Here is a 21148-nt window from a genome sequence, read left to right as displayed (position 1 = left end):
ACATCTCCAGACATTGTGTTGAAACGTTGTTCCGGATACGCTTTTGGTCGACTGTGAGCAATCGTGGCACCCACCTCGCACAAAGCTTCTTCGTAAACAGTTCTCCATGAAGATTATTATGCACTCGCTCAGTTGAGATGTCTACAGTCTTAGTAATTTCACTAATTTTCATTCGTCGGTCTTGCATTACCATATCACGGATTTTGTCAATAGTTTCCGTTGTGGGGACCTCAATTGGACAGTCGCAGTGTGCTTCGCCTTCGATGCTTTTACCACCACGTTTAAATTCATGAATCCAAAAGTAAATAGTGTTCAAAGATGGTTCAGAGTCTGCTTGAACTTCATCCAGTTATGTTTTGATTTGTGCGGCAGTCCAATCGTTCAAATGAATATGTTCAATCACAGCACGAAACTCGGTTTTCTCCATTTTTAATCACAGCCGATACACTGACCAATTGAGACGGCTGTCAACAGTGAAATGCACGCTATGCAGTTTTGAAATTCTTTATGCGATCTTTGGAAAATACAAGTATATATATCCACTTATAGTTCATAAATTAGATTACGTTTTTGTTATAATTTTCACGTTTAATGGGGTTTTTGGGGTGTTTTCAAGATCAGCTCTTTCTTTCGTTTAAGATACTACTACCATATCGCATTCTTTTGTTCCAGAGCCATCAATATAGCAAAAACAGTAAGCCTGTACGAGACGGGTCACACATGGCTTGTGAGAAGAGAGGCTGCTTCTGGACAAATGTGGTAAGCCAACCTGTAAAAGCTTTGTTTAATAAATAGTTCAGCAGTTAAAAATTCACAAGGATTAATCAGTAAAGAGGAATTATCTGCTGACAAATTAAATTTGTTACATCAAAAACAGTTCACTGACATAAGATGAAAACAGTTATCGTCAAGTCTCTGTTATTTTTACATATATTTATTTATCTTAGAACGTAAATATAGAGTAACAGTAGTGAAAAAATTTTCGCCATACTGAACTGAAAATAATTAAAATTTTAAGACATCTACTTTTAATGCTACGAAATTTAACGTGATTTGCTTCTCAAAAAAAGTGGAGTCGCATATGTTCTTTAAAATTTGGTATCAAGGGAATATTAGAAAGGGAGCTGACTCCAAGCTGTTGGCAGCACCACCTCCACGATCGATATCACCGATAGGGGGCGTCTTGTTGGTTTCCATCCATTGTAATGACGTCGACATTAACGAAGTCTCATTTTAATGCTACATCACACTTTATCACTACAATGTTTCACATATACACAGATGTGTGTTTTAACATGAGTATCCTTGCATAAACATGCTACATCTGATGATAGCATAGATTCTTCAATTGCAGCTATTGTGAAGTATATCGCAGAAGGCACTTTCCATTTTACCGTACATTACATTTCCTTCCCATTGTTTCCACGGATGAATCACAGGTAAAATGACTGTTGCGGCCCTGTGTCTGTATTAAAATCTTATTTGCACAATCCATACGCTAGAAATGTATGAGAGACCGCAGGATATTAGTAGATTACGCATTGGAACTTGGTTTTTCATAGACTGTAAGTAGATTTTCGAGAAATGTTCTGCATCTTTCTACTGTTCCCTGTCAGTTCATGAACAACAGCATTCCTCTGATATTGTTTCAGAAATCCAACAAATTTTCACCGTCCTTTTATGTAGCTGGCCATTATCTTTTAACAAACTTCAGGGCAAGTGTCATCAAAGTTATAGTATACGCTGTACTAGTATCCTCACACGTAAACGAACTGCCGTTTCCCAATACGTTATGAACGTATTGCTAGAGTCAGTAACCAGTTTTCGGTCTTGCGAAAGTCATAACAGATCTAAAGCTAATATTAGACCAAACGAAACACAGTGATGATGTGGAAACATTAAGGATAAAACCATGTATAACTGAAATTAGCGAATTCAGTGGACACACAAGTAGAAAGCACATCTCGTCTCCACATTTACATGCACACGCCAAAGCTCCAAATAAAACAAATTTTGTCGTGAGATGGTTATGATATGGGTTCATACAGGAGAGCCACCGGCAAGTTTAAATATATTCCCATTTGTGTCTTGCTAGATCTGTGACGAATTTGTAGCGTTGTGTCGTCGTGGTAATCATAAAATAATATTAATTGAGGACGTTTAATGAAAAGCATGTATAATGGTCTATATAAAAATATCTACATATACACTCCTGGAAATGGAAAAAAGAACACATTGACACCGGTGTGTCAGACCCACCATACTTGCTCCGGACACTGCGAGAGGGCTGTACAAGCAATGATCACATGCACGGCACAGCGGACACACCAGGAACCGCGGTGTTGGCCGTCGAATGGCGCTAGCTGCGCAGCATTTGTGCACCGCCGCCGTCAGTGTCAGCCAGTTTGCCGTGGCATACGGAGCTCCATCGCAGTCTTTAACACTGGTAGCATGCCGCGACAGCGTGGACGTGAACCGTATGTGCAGTTGACGGACTTTGAGCGAGGGCGTATAGTGGGCATGCGGGAGGCCGGGTGGACGTACCACCGAATTGCTCAACACGTGGGGCGTGAGGTCTCCACAGTACATCGATGTTGTAGCCAGTGGTCGGCGGAAGGCGCACGTGCCCGTCGACCTGGGACCGGACCGCAGCGACGCACGGATGCACGCCAAGACCGTAGGATCCTACGCAGTGCCGTAGGGGACCGCACCGCCACTTCCCAGCAAATTAGGGACACTGTTGCTCCTGGGGTATCGGCGAGGACCATTCGCAACCGTCTCCATGAAGCTGGGCTACGGTCCCGCACACCGTTAGGCCGTCTTCCGCTCACGCCCCAACATCGTGCAGCCCACCTCCAGTGGTGTCGCGACAGGCGTGAATGGAGGGACGAATCGAGACGTGTCGTCTTCAGCGATGAGAGTCGCTTCTGCCTTGGTGCCAATGATGGTCGTATGCGTGTTTGGCGCCGTGCAGGTGAGCGCCACAATCAGGACTGCATACGACCGAGGCACACAGGACCAACACCCGGCATCATGGTGTGGGGAGCGATCCCCTACACTGGCCGTACACCACTGGTGATCGTCGAGGGGACACTGAATAGTGCACGGTACATCCAAACCGTCATCGAACCCATCGTTCTACCATTCCTAGACCGGCAAGGGAACTTGCTGTTCCAACAGGACAATGCACGTCCGCATGTATCCCGTGCCACCCAACGTGCTCTAGAAGGTGTAAGTCAACTACCCTGGCCAGCAAGATCTCCGGATCTGTCCTCCATTGAGCATGTTTGGGACTGGATGAAGCGTCGTCTCACGCGGTCTGCACGTCCAGCACGAACGCTGGTCCAACTGAGGCGCCAGGTGGAAATGGCATGGCAAGCCGTTCCACAGGACTACGTCCAGCATCTCTACGATCGTCTCCATGGGAGATTAGCAGCCTGCATTGCTGCGAAAGGTGGATATACACTGTACTAGTGCCGACATTGTGCATGCTCTGTTGCCTGTGTCTATGTGCCTGTGGTTCTGTCAGTGTGATCATGTGATGTATCTGACCCCAGGAATGTGTCAATAAAGTTTCCCCTTCCTGGGACAATGAATTCACGGTGTTCTTATTTCAATTTCCAGGAGTGTAGTTCGCAGCACCACCTGTGACTTACTTTGTCACTGATAACCAACTGATTACTTTGTGTTGATTAATAACTAAATCTAGTATTGGACAGGAATTTGTTACCGCAAAAATCCATTCTGACACCAGAACTAAAAGTCTCTCACAAATCCATCAGAATTCTAATGTTGATTTACCAAGCAATCAGATCCATGGGTACATGTGTTTTCAACTACTTGTGACAGTCTATTACATTTCTTGTGAGAAAGATAGGGCGATTTAAGAGTTAATGAAATAGCTTTCTACTGACTTCCTCATTGTAATCCATTGCAGACTATCAATTCTCTAAACTAATGTTAAAATGATGTAACCTTCTTTTTCTGTATAATATGATATAATCTTTTATGTTATAATATTTCTTAACTAAGTCACTCTGTTGTGTTGTGCTTAAATAAAATGTCCAGCTCTGACTTTGTTCCACAGCCCAGAAACTCCTCTCCGTTGTATATACGAAGTATGATTTACATAATCGAATTTGAAGTCCTCCTAAATAAAACGGCGCACTTAAAAATAGAACGCTGTCACAATAAATTCTGGTGATACCTGATAAAGAATGTTTAGAGCATCCCAATTTTGGTAATATTTTTACTTATTACTTTCTCCTATAAAGAACCGTGTTCTCATAATGTCTTCTCGTAATCGAGACATCTGAAACGAAATTGGTGTCCTTAGACGTACGATATTTGGGTCATTTAAGTTAAAAGAAACCTTCGCGATACAGCGTTAATATGCACCTCCAGATTTCGCGACTTCCTTTTGCAGCTCTCCATCCTGCTCGTCGCCGCAGGCTGCAACGCCGACGAAGCTTCTGGAGCGACGAACAGCGTCACAGTCACGTCCAACTTCGTTCCATTCTACAGCCACCCTCATATCCACGCCGTGCAGAGATTACTGAAGGTAACTCCTCTCTTATTATAAGCACCACATTAATTACAGTTCGTTTGATTGCTGTTGCTGATTCTGATATTCAACGAATTATCATTTTGCAGCCTATCAGCGGAAAGGTCAAACTCGTTGTTGGATCAATCATCTGAATTCTTACTCCTATTACAAGAATTCAGTTAACAATATCAAATCTCTGCCTAAGGCTGTTGCTACACTTTTAATTTTAGAAATTTCAGTGTGTTTGCAGTATCGAAAAAAATGCCACACATAGACACCCATGAGAGTCAGGAGGAGACGTATATGGTTTGAGGGGTGATACTAGTGGTGATTCTGAACAAAAACCTCCTAATAAACATATGCCCTTTTCTTAACCGTTTCCGGGTAAACCAATGAAAACAACTAGGAACGGGAAGCGTGTAGCGTTGTGCTTACTAACCGTGTCAGTACGCAGTTCACTTGCGCATGGTGCAGTTGTTTACCTCATGTCTCAGTCCGACATTGTTCGTCGAAGTGCACGGTACTACAGTGTTGTACGTCAACAACGAATACAGTTTTGTCCAGTGAAAATGCCACGGATCTTCACACATGCAGAGTATGCTGACACGGTGTTTGTCTATTGTTTGTCCAATGGGAATTCAAGAGCTGCTGTGAGAGAATACCAACAACGATTTCCGAATCGCAGAGTGCCAGATAGCAGGGTGTTTCACGGATTGCGTGAGCGTGGTACGCTTCCCAGCGCAAATGTCGTCTCTGAACGTCCCGTGCAACAACCTCTTAATGAATTTGAGAACATTCTTCAAGTAGTGGAACGCAACCCTACCATTAGCACTAGAAGAATTGCTGCCCAACTTGGTATTCCACAAACACGAGTGATACGCACAGTACACGAGTACGGTCTGTATCCCTTTCATCGGCAGAGTCTAAAACATCTGCATGAAGGAGATGCTGCCCCCAGCAAGAATTCTGTCAATGGATCATTGCCAATGAGCGATTAATTCCACGTATTCTGTTCACTGATGAGTCAACATTTACCCGCAACGGAATCCAGAACACGCGCAACTCTCATGTATGGGCAAATGAAAATGTGCACGTTACTGTGGAAACGAATTTTCAACGACGTTTCTCAGTCAGTGTGTGGTCCGGTATTATTGATAACCATTACCCCATTGGATTACTGTTTGTGGGGATGGTTGGAGAGCGACGTCTACAAGCGCAGAGTGGCCACAAGAGAGGTACTTCTCGCTCCTATTTTACATGTTTTATGGTTCAAATGGCTCTGAGTACTATGGGACTTAACGTGTGAGGTCATCAGCCCCCTTAGAACTTAGAACTACTTAAACCTAACTAACCTAAGGACACCATACACATCCATGCCCGAGGCAGGATTCGAACCTGCGACCGTAGCACCAGTTGTTTTAGATAACCGTCTTACTGGGACACGGTATCTTGAGTCTTTTTTAAATTTGTTACCAGAATACAAGGAGGATATCACAAAGATACTATTAAATAGAAAGAAATTATTAGTCTCACACACAGAAGAACCTATAAATGAACAGCATGTAACCAGTTAAATATATTTTAGTTTTCTCTTTTTTCAATATGTGTTCTTTTTTCTGTTGAAACCATCAGTATGATTTACTGAACATGTAACTAACTAATTACCTAACCTTTGTTAGGCCGGCCGGTGTGGCCGAGCGGTTCTAGGCGCTTCAGTCTGGAACCGCACGACCGCTACGGTCGCAGGTTCGAATCCTGCCTCGGGCATGGATGTGTGTGATGTCCTTAGGTTAGTTAGGTTTAAGTAGTTTTAAGTTCTAGGAGACTGATGACCTCAGATGCTAAGTCCCATAGTGCTCAGAGCCATTTGAACCATTTTAGAGATCGACAACAGACGACTCGCCGGCCGCGGTGGTCTAGCGGTTCTAGGCGCTCAGTCCGGAACCGCGGGACTGCTACGGTCGCAGGTTCGAATCCTGCCTCGGGCATGGATGTGTGTGATGTCCTTAGGTTAGTTAGGTTTAAGTAGTTCTAAGTCTAGGGCACTCATGACCTTAGATGTTAAGTCCCATAGTGCTCAGAGCCATTTGAACAGACGACTCATATGTCTCTCATTGTTGACCAAAAAACATCACAAGTCTTGTTTGAAATGGGTGCAGCAAAGGAGCATCGTAAGTGAATCATGGAAATAGGAAACTATTTTCCTACTCAGAAAAATCACGGTTTTTAAGGTCGCTTTACTTCCGATGATGTGCGTTTTCCAGGAAAACAGCTACTCGATGAATGCTGATGTTGAGTAAGTGTTTACAGAGACAGACAGCAAGGGTAACTAGTCCCCTATTCAGCCTCAAGGACAGAAGAAGTGTACCCAATCTGTGTGTGTATAGAATAAATTCTGTGTGCAAGTATAAGAAAGTGTTCTAAATGTTTGCGTATAGTGTGTCTGAGGTGGAACATGGGAAGCAATATGGTATTCATCTAATGGGATGTGCGAAACTAGCTAAAAACCACATCCAGGGTGACCGGCACGCCAACCGCTCGCCGTTAATCCCCCGGACGGATTCGATCAGGGGCTGGCACATCTACCCTTCCCGAAAGCGGTCGCGTTAACACACCCGGATACCCGGGCGGGTCGATAGATGTACAAAGAAATGTATTCAGGCATTTAGGCAGGCAGTGATAGAAGCATTCCACGGCGTACGTTCCCTGGACATTTCTAGCATCTGTGATGGTTAAAGAAGGACTTCGGTAAGTTATCCAATATTGCTAGTGCCCGCTTGCATCCCTGCGCGGTTGAAATCTTCCAGATATATTTTCGAAAAGAGTTTTTCCGTGTCGTCAGGGTAATATTATTCTACGCTGGGCTGAAGAGCATCCTTTAACCTCCATTGATTTTCTTGGTTTATATTTAATGAATATTAACTCTAAAAAACAAATCTTGAATCTCATAGAGAGCTACCTCGTATATACGTCAAAGTACTTCTTTATATGAAACAAGAACTGTATGAATTGTACGAGGACATCTGGAACCATATACCTTCGATCATAAATCAAGGCCTGTGACTGTTTTATGTTGGAAATGTGACTCTGCACGCCATTAGATAAAGTAGCTGACCATCAGTGTAAGGACACTCCTATGTAATGCTGAATTGACCACTAGATGTCACGAGCGGCGAGCCCGCCACTAAAAAAGGAGGCGGGGAGTATTGTGTTGTCAGTAAAGAAGCAGTGACAGGACAATACGTCGTTCAGGAGAGTTCGGTGATTTCCAGCGTGGACTGGTCATTTGATGTCACCTGAGGACATTTCAGCCCGTCTAAAGCTGCCCATAGCGACTGATGGTGCCGTGATTGTGACCTGGAAACGCGAAGGAACAACAACTGCCAAATCAAGCCCAGACCTCATGTACAGACAAAGATCGTCGAGCATAGCACAGGGCAGTTGTAAAAAATCATAGGAAATCAGCGGAAGAAATCACTCGTGGGTTCCAAAGTGCTACCAGAAGTCCAGCTAGCACAACGAATAAGTGCAGGGGGTTAAAACGATTGGGCTACATTGGTAGAGGAGCGTATCAAAAACCACGTATTTCAGTAGTCAGTGCTCAGCGACTCTTCAGGTCGTGTAAGGAGCGACACCGCCGCACAGTGGATGACTTGTTGTGGTGAATCGTGTTATACCCTGTGGCAATCCGATGGAAGGGTTTGGGTTACGGGATTGTTTTTCATGGTCAGCATGTGGTCCCCTTGCGCTTCTTTACTGACAACACAATGCAGAACGACGTGAACATATTTTAAATCATTGTAAAACAGTAGGGGAACAGTTCAGGGACGGTGACTGCACCAGGATGACAGTGCACTCTGTCACAAACCAGCATATCGAGATGAATCTGCGGGTTTCTTCCATTATGCTCTTTTTGCAGGTGACGACTTATTGGAGGAGGCTTGCCCTTATCCATCTCTGATTTTACTACAAAGCACAAGGAAATTGTAACTGTAGAGTTCGCGCTACTGTTGTGAGTCAGTGTCGCGTTTTTATGTTCTCTGGCTAAGTAACGAAACGAATGAACGTAGCTCAACTTTCCAATTCGATGCTGAACGCAACTGTACACTATGTGATCAAAAGTAACCGTACACCTGGCTGAAAATGACTTACAAGTTCTTGGCGCCCTCCATCGGTAATGTTGGAATTCAATATGGTGTTGGCCCACCCTTAGTCTCGATGACAGCTTCCACTCTCGCAGGCATACGTTCAATCACGTGCTGGAAGGTTTCTTGGGGAATGGTAGCCAATTCTTCACGGAGTGCTGCACTGAGGAGAGGTATCGATGTTGGTCAGTGAGTCCTGGCACGAAGTCGGCGTTCCAAAACATCCCAAACGTGTTCTATAGGATTCAGGTCAGGACTCTGTGCAGGCCAGTCCATTACAGGGATGTTATATATTATTGCCGAATACCACTCCGCCACAGGCATTACGAACAGGTGCTCGTCGGCCGCGGTGGTCTAGCGATTCTAGGCGCTCAGTCCGGAACCGCGCGACTGCTACGGTCGCAGGTTCGAATCCTGCCTCGGGCATGGATGTGTGTGATGTCCTTAGGTTAGTTAGGTTTAAGTAGTTCTAAGTTCTAGGGGACTGATGACCACAGATGTTAAGTCCCATAGTGCTCAGAGCCATTTGAACCATGAACAGGTGCTCGATCGTGTTGAAAGATGCGATCGCCATCCCCGAATTGTTCTTCAACAATTGGAAGCAAACATCAATGTGGGCCTGTGCTGTGATAGTGCCACGCAAAACAACAAGGGGTGCAAGCCCCCTCCATGAAAACGACAACACCATAACACCACCGCCTCCGGATTTTACTGTTCGCACTACACACGCTGGCAGATGACTTTCACCGGGCATTCGCCATACCAACACCCTGCCATCGGATCGCCTCATTGTGTACCGTGATTCGTCACTCCACACAACGTTTTTCCACTGTTCAATCGTCCGATGTTTACGCTCCTTACACCAAGCGAGGCGCCATTTGGCATTTACCGGCGTGATGTGTGGCTTACGAGCAGCCGCTCGACCATGAAATCAAAGTTTTCTCATCTCCCACCTAACTGTCATAGTACTTGCAGTGGATCTACATCTACATCTACATCCATACTCCGCAAGCCACCTGACGGTGTGTGGCGGAGGGTACCTTGAGTACCTCCATTGGTTCTCCCTTCTATTCCAGTCTCTTATTGCTCGTGGAAAGAAGGATTGTCGGTATGCCTCTGTGTGGGCTCTAATCTCTCTGATTTTATCCTCATGGTTTCTTCGCGAGATATACGTAGGAGGGAGCAATATACTGCTTGACTCCTCGGTGAAGGTATGTTCTCGAAACTTCAACAAAAGCCCATACCGAGCTACTGAGCGTCTCTCCTGCAGAGTCTTCCACTGGAGTTTATCTATCATCTCCGTAACGCTTTCGCGATTACTAAACGGTCCTGTAACGAAGCGCGCTGCTCTCCGTTGGATCTTCTCTATCTCTTCTACCAACCCAATCTGGTACGGATCCCACACTGCCGAGCAGTATTCAAGCAGTGGGCGAACAAGCGTACTGTATCCTACTTCCTTTGTTTTCGGATTGCATTTCCTTAGGATTCTTCCAATGAATCTCAGTCTGGCATCTGCTTTACCGACTATCAACATTATATTATCATTCCATTTTAAATCACTTCTAATGTGTACTCCCAGATAATTTATGGAATTAACTGCTTCCAGTTGCTGACCTGTTATATTGTAGCTAAATGATAAGGGATCGTTCTTTCTGTGTATTCGCAGCACATTACACTTGTCTACATTGAGATTCAGTTGCCATTCCCTGTACCATGCGTCAATTCGCTGCAGATCCTCCTGCATTTCAGTACAATTTTTCATTGTTACAACCTCTCGATATACCACAGCATCATCTGCAAAAAGCCTCACTGAACTTTCGATGTCATCCACAGGGTCATTTGTGTATATTGTGAATAGCAACGGTCCTACGACACTCACCTGCGGCACACCTGAAATCACTCTTACTTCGGAAGACTTCTCTCCATTGAAAATGACATGCTGCGTTCTATTATCTAGGAACTCTGCAATCCAATCACACAATTGGTCTGATAGTCCATATGCTCTTACTTTGTTCATTAAACGACTGTGGGGAACTGTATCGAACGCCTTGCGAGCTGGATTTCACACGATCGTCTTTTTCGAAACCCATGCTGATTCCTACAGAGTAGATTTCTAGTCTCCAGAAAAGTCGTTATACTCGAACATAATACATGTTCCAAAATTCTACAACTGATAGACGTTAGAGGTATAGGTCTATAGTTCTGCACATCTGTTCGACGTCCCTTCTTGAAAACGGGGATGACCTGTGCCCTTTTCCAATCCTTTGGAACGCTACGCTCTTCTAGAGACCTACGGTACACCGCTGCAAGAAGGGGGACAAGTTCCTTCGCGTACTCTGTGTAAAATCGAACTGGTATCCCATCAGGTCCAGCGGCCTTTCCTCTTTTGAGCGATTTTAATTGTTTCTCTATCCCTCTGTCGTCTATTTCGATATCTACCATTTTGTCATCTGTGCGACAATCTAGAGAAGGAACTGCAGTGCAGTCTTCCTCTGTGAAACAGGTTTGGAAGAAGACATTTAGTATTTCGGCCTTTAGTCTGTCATCCTCTGTTTCAGTACCATTTTGGTCACGGAGTGTCTGGACATTTTGTTTTGTTCCACCTACCGCTTTGACATAAGACCAAAATTTCTTAGGATTTTCTGCCAAGTCAGTACATAGAACTTTACTTTCGAATTCATTGAACGCCTCTCGCATAGCCCTCCTCACACTACATTTCGCTTCACGTAATTTTTGTTTGTCTACAAGTCTTTGGCTATGTTTATGTTTGCTGTGAAGTTCCCTTTGCTTCCGCAGCAGTTTTCTAACTCGGTTATTGTACCACGGTGGCTCTTTTCCATCTCTTACGATTTTGCTTGGCACATACTCATCTAACACATATTGTACGATTGTTTTGAACTTTGTCCACTGATCCTCAACACCAACTGTACTTGAGACAAAACTTTTGTGTTGAGCCATCAGGTACACTGAAATCTGCTTTTTGTCATTTTTGCTAAACAGAAAAATCCTCCTACCTTTTTTAATATTTCTATTTACGGCTGAAATCATCGATGCAGTAATCGCTTTATGATCGCTGATTCCCTGTTCTGCGTTAACTGTTTCAAATAGTTCGGGTCTGTTTGTCACCAGAAGGTCTAATATGTTATCGCCACGAGTCGGTTTTCTGTGTAACTGCTCAAGGTAGTTTTCAGATAAAGCACTTAAAAAAATTTCACTGGATTCTTTGTCCCTGCCACTCGTTATGAACGTTTGAGTCTCCCAGTCTATATCCGGCAGATTAAAATCTCCACCCAGAACTATAACATGGTGGGGAAATCTACTCGAAATATTGTCCAAATTATCCTTCAGGTGCTCAGCCACAACGGCTGCTGAGACAGGGGGCCTATAGAGACATCCAATTACCATGTCTGAGCCTGCTTTAACCGTGACCTTCACCTAAATTATTTCACATTTCGGATCTCCGTCGATTTCCTTCGATACTATTGCACTTCTTATCGCTATAAACACGCCTCCCCCTTCACTGTCCAGCCTGTCTCTGCGGTATACATTCCAATCTGAGTTTAGAATTTCCTGATGCAGTTTGGAATTCCTGTGTGATGGTCTGGATAGATGTCTGCTTATTACACATTACGACCCTCTTCAACTGTCGGCGGTCTCCGTCAGTTAACAGACGAGGTCGGCCTGTACACTTTTTTGCATTACGTGTCCCTTCACGTTTCTACTTTACTATGCCATCGGAAACAGCGGCTCTAAGGATGCTTAGGAGTGTGGAAATCTCGCGTGCAGACATATTCTGGTACCGCGCGCCGCGGAATTTGAATCCGCACCAGACGACATGGACGTCGAAGACCCATAAAGGTCTCTGCACCATCGCGCCGTAAGCTGTGGCGGCGCGCTCCTTCTGGCCCGCTTTAGTGTGAGGTCGCCACAGTTGAACACGTGCTCCCAGCGGCCAGTAGCAGCGCCCCCGATAACGTACTTAAGCGCCGGCCTCTCGCTCAGCCAGTCACCGCCCCTCCTATGTTACCATCCATAATGCCAATTTCCACACTTTCTACCCCTCTGCAGGTGTGCCCCAGGGCTCTGTCCTCTCCCCTCTCCTCTACCTTCTGTACACGACAGATATGCCCCAACCTCCCCCCCCCCCCCTCCAGTACACCTCTTGCAATATGCCGATGACACCGCATTCCTCGCCCTCGCTCCTATCCTCCAACGGTCCCAACGCCTTCTCCAGAATCACCTTGACCTTTTTGGTTCAAATGGCTCTGAGCACTATGGGACTTAACATCTGAGGTCATCAGTCCCCTAGAACTTAGAACTACTTAAACCTAACTAACCTAAGGACATCACACACATCCATGCCCGAGGCAGGATTCGAACCTGCGACCGTAGCAGTCGCGCGGTTCCGGACTGCAGCGCCTAAACCGCGTGGCCACCACGGTCGGCCCCTTGACCTTTTTGCCACATGGTGTAACCAGTGGCTCCTGAGAATCAATCCTTCCAAGACCCAGGCAATCATCGTAGGTCGTATCACTCGCTCCTTCCGGCTCCTGGATTTCTCCCTTACCGTCTGCACACGTCCTGTCCGCCTCACCCCCACCATCACGTACCTTGGCCTCACCATCGACCGTCGCCTCACCTGGATCCCTCATCTCCTCTCCATCCAATCCAAAGCCCACAACCGCCTCTGCCTCCTCAAACTCCTCTCTGGCCGGACATGGGGGTTGCAACCCTCTACCATCCTCCACACCTACAAATCCTTAATCCATCCCATCCTCTGTTATGCCAGTCCTGCCTGGATATCTGCCCCCCCACCCCCAAAATTCTGTAAGTCCCTCCAGATCCCTGAGTGTCATGCACTCCACCTCGCCTTCTGTATATGCCTCCCATTTCCCACGCGGATCTTCTATGACCTCAATCCTTTCCCCCATCTGCTCCTATTCCTCGAACATATCCGCATACTCTACACCTCCCGCCACCTTCATCCCCCTCACCCCCTGGTTGCTCCTCTCCTCACTCATCCCCGCCCCCTGCCACGTCTTCACTGTTGTGTCCCCCCTACCCTCCATCTCTACACCCTTCATCTCCTTTCCCAAGGTGGCTTCCACCAACTCCCCCTCCCGGATGATGCCCTCTCTCCCTCCATTTATCTCTCCTATCAACTTTGATCCTCACCCCCCCCCCCCTCCTTTCCTCCATCCTTTCCTGGGCTCTCTCCCCCCCTTCCATCCTCTTTTTTCCCCACATACCCCCTCTCTGCCCCCCCTTCTTTCCCCCAAGTCCTTTTGCATTTCCCTCCTCTGCCTTTTCCAATTCCCCCTCTGCCCTTGGCTATGGAGTGTCATCTTTGTGCCGACATTTTAGTGCAGTGTTTACAGTGAGTGTTCAGTGTTGTGTGTCTTTTCGAAGTGTTGCGAACAGACATCATTCTGTCGCTGGGTGTGATTTTTATATCTCTTGCGAACAGAAACCAGACTGTGGCCATGTTTTTTAATTGTCTGTCTACTATGTTACCTGTCTGCTTCCTGTGTATTTTACTAGCTTTGCCAACCCTTTGCTGTATTTTTTAACTTTCCCCAATTTTCCGTCGTTTTACGATTTAAATCACCGTTTTATCGCCTTTTTTTAGTGTTTCAAAAGCAAGGGGAAACTACAGCCGTAATTTTTCCCGAGGGCATGCAGCTTTACTGGCATGGAGAGCTGCATCAAACCAGTCTCAGGACTGAAGACCACAACAACAACAACATCTTCTTCTTACGTTTTAAAAAGTCTGTAGGCTGCAGAGCAGCGTAATTAGCTGCTGCCAGCCCGCCTCCTTCGGGGGGAATCGAAATTCAATAAAGGAAATAAAAAAGCTCAGCCAGTCAGTCTAATCTCGCTTACGTCGGTTTACATCTCGCTTTGCGCTAGACTGCTTACTTCCTGGTTCCTGTACAAGTGGACGTGTTTGTTTCCTTGTGACTCTGTTGTTCGGTCTTGTTGTATTCGTTCCGTCCTTCGTTGGTCGTGTCCGTCCTCCTCTGTTGTGTTGTTCGCTGGCCTCTCCGCGGGTCCCGCCGCGCATTCCGTCATTGCAACCCCGCGACCGTCCTGGTCGCAGTTACAACACGTATGGCACAAGTGACACCCAATCACGTGACCACGTTCAAAGTCCGTGAGTTTCGCGGAGCGCCCCATTCTGCTCTCTCACGATGTCTAATGACTACTGAGGTCGCTGATGTGGAGTACCTGGCGGTAGGTGGCAGCACAATGCACCTATTACGAAAATCGTATGTTTTGGAGCTGTCTGGATACTTTTGATCACGTAGTGTATGTAATCATACCATGAGATACTGAGGGAAAATGTGAGATTTGTTACAGGCTATCAAATCACAGTGCGGTTGTCAGTTTATCGGGACATTCTTTGTCTGCAGACTAAATAATACTGACAACAATTGTTTGTTCAGCATATGCAGCGAATCAGCGACTTCATCTGCAGAGGTGGTCAACCGTCGGTAGTGTCGTATCGAGTTTTACTGTACGTAGGAGCACTTGCAACACAAAAAAATTGTTCAAATGGCTCTGAGCACTATGGGACTTAACATCTGTGGTCATCAGTCCCCTAGAACTTAGAACTACTTAAACCTAACTAACCTAAGGACATCACACACATCCATGCCCGAGGCAGGATTCGAACCTGCGACCGCAGCAGTCGCGCGGTTCCGGACTGTGCGCCTAGAACCGCGAAACCACCGCGGCCGGCACTTGCAACACAGGCTGCCGACGTAATCAAAATGAGAGTTTTTTTGCACTGTCTGACGAATGTTATGGGAACAACATATTTATTTTTGAGAACAACTGAGGACTAGGTTACATGCCTGCGAGAGAGGCGTCTGACGCGTCACCACGCGTATACCTCCTCCTGTTGCTTGTGAGATAATGAGGCTCACTATTAGCGCAGGAGGGGGACCGGCAATGATCTCTGGATCCCTGACACGACTGTTGCGTACTGTTACCTGTGAAAGATAAATGGTTATGTGTCATTACTCGTAGAAACCATTATACAACAAAGCCGCCAACTATTGTCACGCATTAAGCGTAGATAATGATTTAAGGAAGACAGTAAGTTCGTCTTTGGGGAAAGTTTCAGTTTAGAATGCAGATCTGTGATGGTGACATAGTCTCTTCAGAGACAACATTGTCAGTATATACACAATCTGATCAAAAGTATTTGGAAATCCATCATCCATTTATGGAAATTAATGTGAGGTGTGTGTACACTTAGCGTCAACGGCTGCTTACATTTTACCCAGGTACCTGGATGTGTCGTGCTGATAGAAACAATCATCGTCAATGAACGGGTCCTCTACTGGATGTAACACATAACGCTTTCACATTTAGCATTTTCTTACGCGCAATAAGAGGACCACACCGTAACCACGCAAAATACCCCCATAGCCCAAACTCTACCATCGGATGGCCACAGGGTATAGCATGAGTCACGACTCCAAATCACTCGTTTCCATTCATCCATTGTCCACTGGCTAAGCTCTTTACACCACATCAAATGTCGTTTAGCATTGGTTACATAAATTTATGGCCGATGAAGGGCTGCTAGAACAGCTGGACTGCTGGAAGCACTCTGGAACTCCCAAGCGCTTCCTTCTGCTGATTTCATACAATTTTTTACGACGACTCTCCGCTGTGCTTGACTGCCTCTGTTTGTCAGTTCATGAGGTCTGCCTAGTCTTGGCTAAGCTGTGATTGATCCTTCACGTTTCCACTCTGCAATCACATCACCAACAATCGACTAGGAAAGCCTTATAAGATCTAAAATGTCCATGATGTTCGTTCCTCAGATGATATGCAATGAACAGTCCATGTTAGACGAACTCAGCTCTCCTAAGGGACCCATTCTGCTTTTTCTGCGTCTCTACTGACAACACAATACTCCCTGCCCCTTTTTATACTGACGGGTCCATCTCTCATGACATATATTAGTCAATCCCCCATTACGTGGGGATGCCCAAATACCACTGATCATGTACAGTAGATATATATGTGTACAGTGTTCAGATGTAAATCAGACATGCTAACATGACGAAATCATTGCTCATTAAATATGTGTAGCAACAAATACACTGTTCAGTGACAGTGCTGGGCCACCTATTTCAATGTGCACTGCTGTGAGATGTGCAGGAAGAGAATCAGTGAGGTTCTGGAAGACAGGGACAGGGATGTGAAACCATGTCGACTCCAGTGCTTTGGCCAGCTGCGCTAGGTTTCTCTGTTGAGGATCCATGGATCGATTCGAGTTTGTCCCACAGATTATCGACCAGGTTTAAATTTGGGGAGCTCAGTGGCCAGGCCAGGGAAGTTTGGTAAACGCATCCTGGTGCTCTTCTAACCACACACGTTCACTGCGAGCTGTCTGACACACTGCGTTGTCCAGCTGGTCGTTTTCTTTGTGAAGAGGAAAAACAAACTGCGTGTAGGGGTGGATGTGGTCCCCAAGGATAGACGCATAGTTGTGTTGATCCATTGTGCCTTTCAGAATGACGAGATTAGCCAGGGAATGCAGACCATAAGGCTTCCTCATCCAGCCTTGGCCCTTCCGACGATTGTTGCAGGGTGTTTGTTTTCAAACGTTTCACGCTTTACGCGCCAACGTCGTCAGTTCAATGCAGCACAAAACATGATTCATCTGAAAAGGCCACCTGTTGCCACTCAGTGAACGTCCAGGTGCCTGCTGTGAACGCTCATATGCATCAATGTTCGGTGAAAGGTCGTTGAGAAGACACTGTTGGTAACTTCTTGGTCTATCTGGGCGGTCAGCTGCTCAACGATTGCATGTCTGTTCGCCCGTACACATCTCCACAGGCGTCGTTCGCACATGTCGCGTATGGTTTGTGGTACACCACAGTTGTACGGCATCGGTTTAGTATAGGCCATTTCGTCGTGCATGGTATATTTTAACCAAGGCGCATTCGAACTGTTTACAGACTTAGCCATTTCGGAAATGCTTCCACCCTTAGCCCAAAAGCCAATGAGCATACCCTTTTGGACGTCTGATGAATCGGTCTGTTTCCCCATTACAACGACTGCACTGTTTTCGCATTCCCCAACACGCTTTTTTATATCCTTCACAGCTAGTGCTGCCACGTGCCGTCTGTGAGTGGTTATTGCACGTTGACGTCGAACATAGGCGGCGGCCTCATTAATGTGACTCAACTGTGTATTTTCCCACATCCGGCAGTACACCGACGAGAAAAAACATGATGACCACCTTCTTAGTAGCGTGTTGGTCCACTTTCGGAATGCTGTGCAGGAGCGATTCTGCGTTGGCATGGAGTCAACAAGGCCTTGATATGTTTCCAGAGGTACAGGGTGTTTCAAAAATGACCGGTATATTTGAAACGGCAATAAAAACTAAACGATCAGCGATAGAAATACACCGTTTGTTGCAATATGCTTGGGACAACAGTACATTTTCAGGCAGACAAACTTTCGAAATTACAGTAGTTACAATTTTCAACAACAGATGGCGCTGCGGTCTTGGAAACTCTATAGTACGATACTTTTCACATATCCACCATGCGTAGCAATAATATGGCGTAGTCTCTGAATGAAATTACCCGAAACCTTTGACAACGTGTCTGGCGGAATGGCTTCACATGCAGATGAGATGTACTGCTTCAGCTGTTCAATTGTTTCTGGATTCTGGCGGTACACCTGGTCTTTCAAATGTCCCCACAGAAAGAAGTCACAGGGGTTCATGTCTGGCGAATAGGGAGGCCAATCCACGCCGCCTCCTGTATGTTTCGGATAGCCCAAAGCAATCACACGATCATCGAAATATTCATTCAGGAAATTAAAGACGTCGGCCGTGCGATGTGGCCGGGCACCATCTTGCATAAACCACAAGGTGTTCGCAGTGTCGTCTAAGGCAGTTTCTACCGCCACAAATTCACGAAGAATGTCCAGATAGCGTGATGCAGTAATCGTTTCGGATCTGAAAAATGGGCCAATGATTCCTTTGGAAGAAATGGCGGCCCAGACCAGTACTTTTTGAGGATGCAGGGACGATGGGACTGCAACATGGGGTTTTTCGGTTCCCCATATGCGCCAGTTCTGTTTATTGACGAAGCCGTCCAGGTAAAAATAAGCTTCGTCAGTAAACCAAATGCTGCCCACATGCATATCGCCGTCATCAATCCTGTGCACTATATCGTTAGCGAATGTCTCTCGTGCAGCAATGGTAGCGGCGCTGAGGGGTTGCCGCGTTTGAATTTTGTATGGATAGAGGTGTAAACTCTGGCGCATGAGACGATACGTGGACGTTGGCGTTATTTGGACCGCAGCTCCAACACGGCGAACGGAAACCCGAGGCCGCTGTTGGATCACCTTCTGCACTAGCTGCGCGTTGCCCTCTGTGGTTGCCGTACGCGGTCGCCCTACCTTTCCAGCACGTTCATCCGTCACGTTCCCAGTCCGTTGAAATTTTTCAAACAGATCCTTTATTGTATCGCTTTTCGGTCCTTTGGTTACATTAAACCTCCGTTGAAAACTTCGTCTTGTTGCAACAACACTGTGTTCTAGACGGTGGAATTCCAACACCAGAAAAATCCTCTGTTCTAAGGAATAAACCATGTTGTCTACAGCACACTTGCACGTTGTGAACAGCACACGCTTACAGCAGAAAGACGACGTACCGAATGGCGCACCCACAGACCGCGATGTCTTCTATATCTTTCACATCACTTGCAGCGCCATCTGTTGTTGAAAATTGTAACTACTGTAATTTCGAAAGTTTGTCCGCCTGAAAATGTACTGTTGTCCCAAGCATATTGCAACAAACGGTGTATTTCTATCGCTGCTCGTTTAGTTTTTATTGCCGTTTCAAATATACCGGTCATTTTTGAAACACCCTGTACAAAGTTCAAACGCATTACATTTCAGTACGCCCTCGTAATTATCAAGCGACAACCTATTTGCTTTCCGTCTAAGAACGATGGTATCTGCGTTTAAAAACGTTGGTATCTGCGTTATTGGTGAGTATAATCCGCTCATCATAAGAATAAAACTGATGTAAACAAACAAAAACACGATGATTGGTCAGAAGCCGTAGCACACATACACTGGTGTTGTTACGCTCTTGGAAGTAGGTCCTGCTTATGTATTAGATATCTCATTACTAAGTTACGTTAAATGAAACTTTAAGATATTCAAATGTATTAACAGCCATCAACGTTTTTCTTAATCACGCTTTAGCTACGAGGTTCTCATTTCAAAGATCATGTACGGTCACAGCCTCTGCAGCGTAGTGCTCTGATTATCGCTCTGTTAATGCGCAGTATGGAAATGGCTGAGGCTGCTTTCTCTTCCGTAGTGAAACTCTCGTGTGGAACACGGTTAAAAAGTGCCGAGAAATAGGCTGTTCTCAATGTTGTTCATAAATTTACGGAGATAATCGGCTTTGAAGTATTCCCCAGCATTGTATATAATGCAATTGATAAACAAATCCGAACTGAGCGTTTAGTGTAGTCGGAAGCGCAATGGTATGTGAATATAATGCGGCTTTTCGTGCTATTGGACGCGAAATTCCTGTTTCCATTTCAAATACAAATTCTTAATTATCGATGTTTTATGAAAGACTGTCCATAAAAGTTGTTTAAACTACGAAAACATAACAATTTAATTTTTAAGGCAAAAATGAAAAACCAAATCCTCTTTATTTTGACTATGTCCATCGTTTTATACCACAAGGTAGATAGGTATCGTAGAAACATGAAAGACAATTATTTTCACAGCATCGAGCACATCATACAAATGCTGCATTTTTACATTTGCTACTGTACGATTACAATATGAACCCAACAGAACTGATCTGGAGCCAAGCTGCGGGATTTGGCCCGAGAAGTAACAAGACAGTTATGCTACCAGACGTTCTGGAACTGACACACGCAGCTTTTCCACACATCACTGCCGAATGCTGGCGGGATATAGAACGGCTCGTCATAAAACAAGAAGAGAAAACGCTGCGCCTGGTTGGCTTCGTGGATTCTGTTATTGACAGGCTCGTTGTCAACGTAGCAGGTGACACTTCCAGGACTGAAATGTATTTCTCGGATTCGGATGAGGAAGGAGCCACGAGATTACCAGACGACTGACTGTAAGCAATACCTTCAGTGGCTTCACTATTTAACTATACCGCGAAATCTTTCAATACTCTCTTACTTTTCACACAGCTTATGCAGAAAAAATTACCCTGTGGTTGAGTCAGGAATTTTCATCATTCTTGCTTTTAATTGCAATAGTACGTTAGCTAAAAACGATAACGTGTTGCGGTTTTTGTCTAATCGTGTAAGGAGCGTATTGTGGGAGATTTGCAGTGTATTATTTCATTCTGCTTAAAAATTAAATGACATTCGAAGCTGTATTGATCCTCTGCTCGTCTCTTGTTACGTGCGAACTGCAG

General features: G+C 45.5%; 1 protein-coding gene across 1 annotated transcript in view; it reads left to right on the top strand.

The window, feature by feature from the left end:
- The first annotated feature begins 675 nt into the window (after positions 1-675).
- LOC124723127 (palmitoleoyl-protein carboxylesterase NOTUM) overlaps positions 676-21148 on the top strand; it is a 235440-nt gene continuing 214967 nt past the window's right edge. Inside the window, 2 exon segments of the mRNA XM_047248314.1 lie at positions 676-759; positions 4427-4561. Coding sequence (XP_047104270.1) covers positions 721-759; positions 4427-4561 — 174 coding nt within the window. The 5' untranslated portion in view covers positions 676-720.

The sequence above is a fragment of the Schistocerca piceifrons genome, chromosome X (assembly GCF_021461385.2).
Source record: "Schistocerca piceifrons isolate TAMUIC-IGC-003096 chromosome X, iqSchPice1.1, whole genome shotgun sequence".
Taxonomy (NCBI): Eukaryota; Metazoa; Arthropoda; class Insecta; order Orthoptera; family Acrididae; genus Schistocerca; species Schistocerca piceifrons.
Note: the sequence above shows the minus strand (reverse complement) of the source record. Positions and strands in the feature narration are given on the sequence as shown.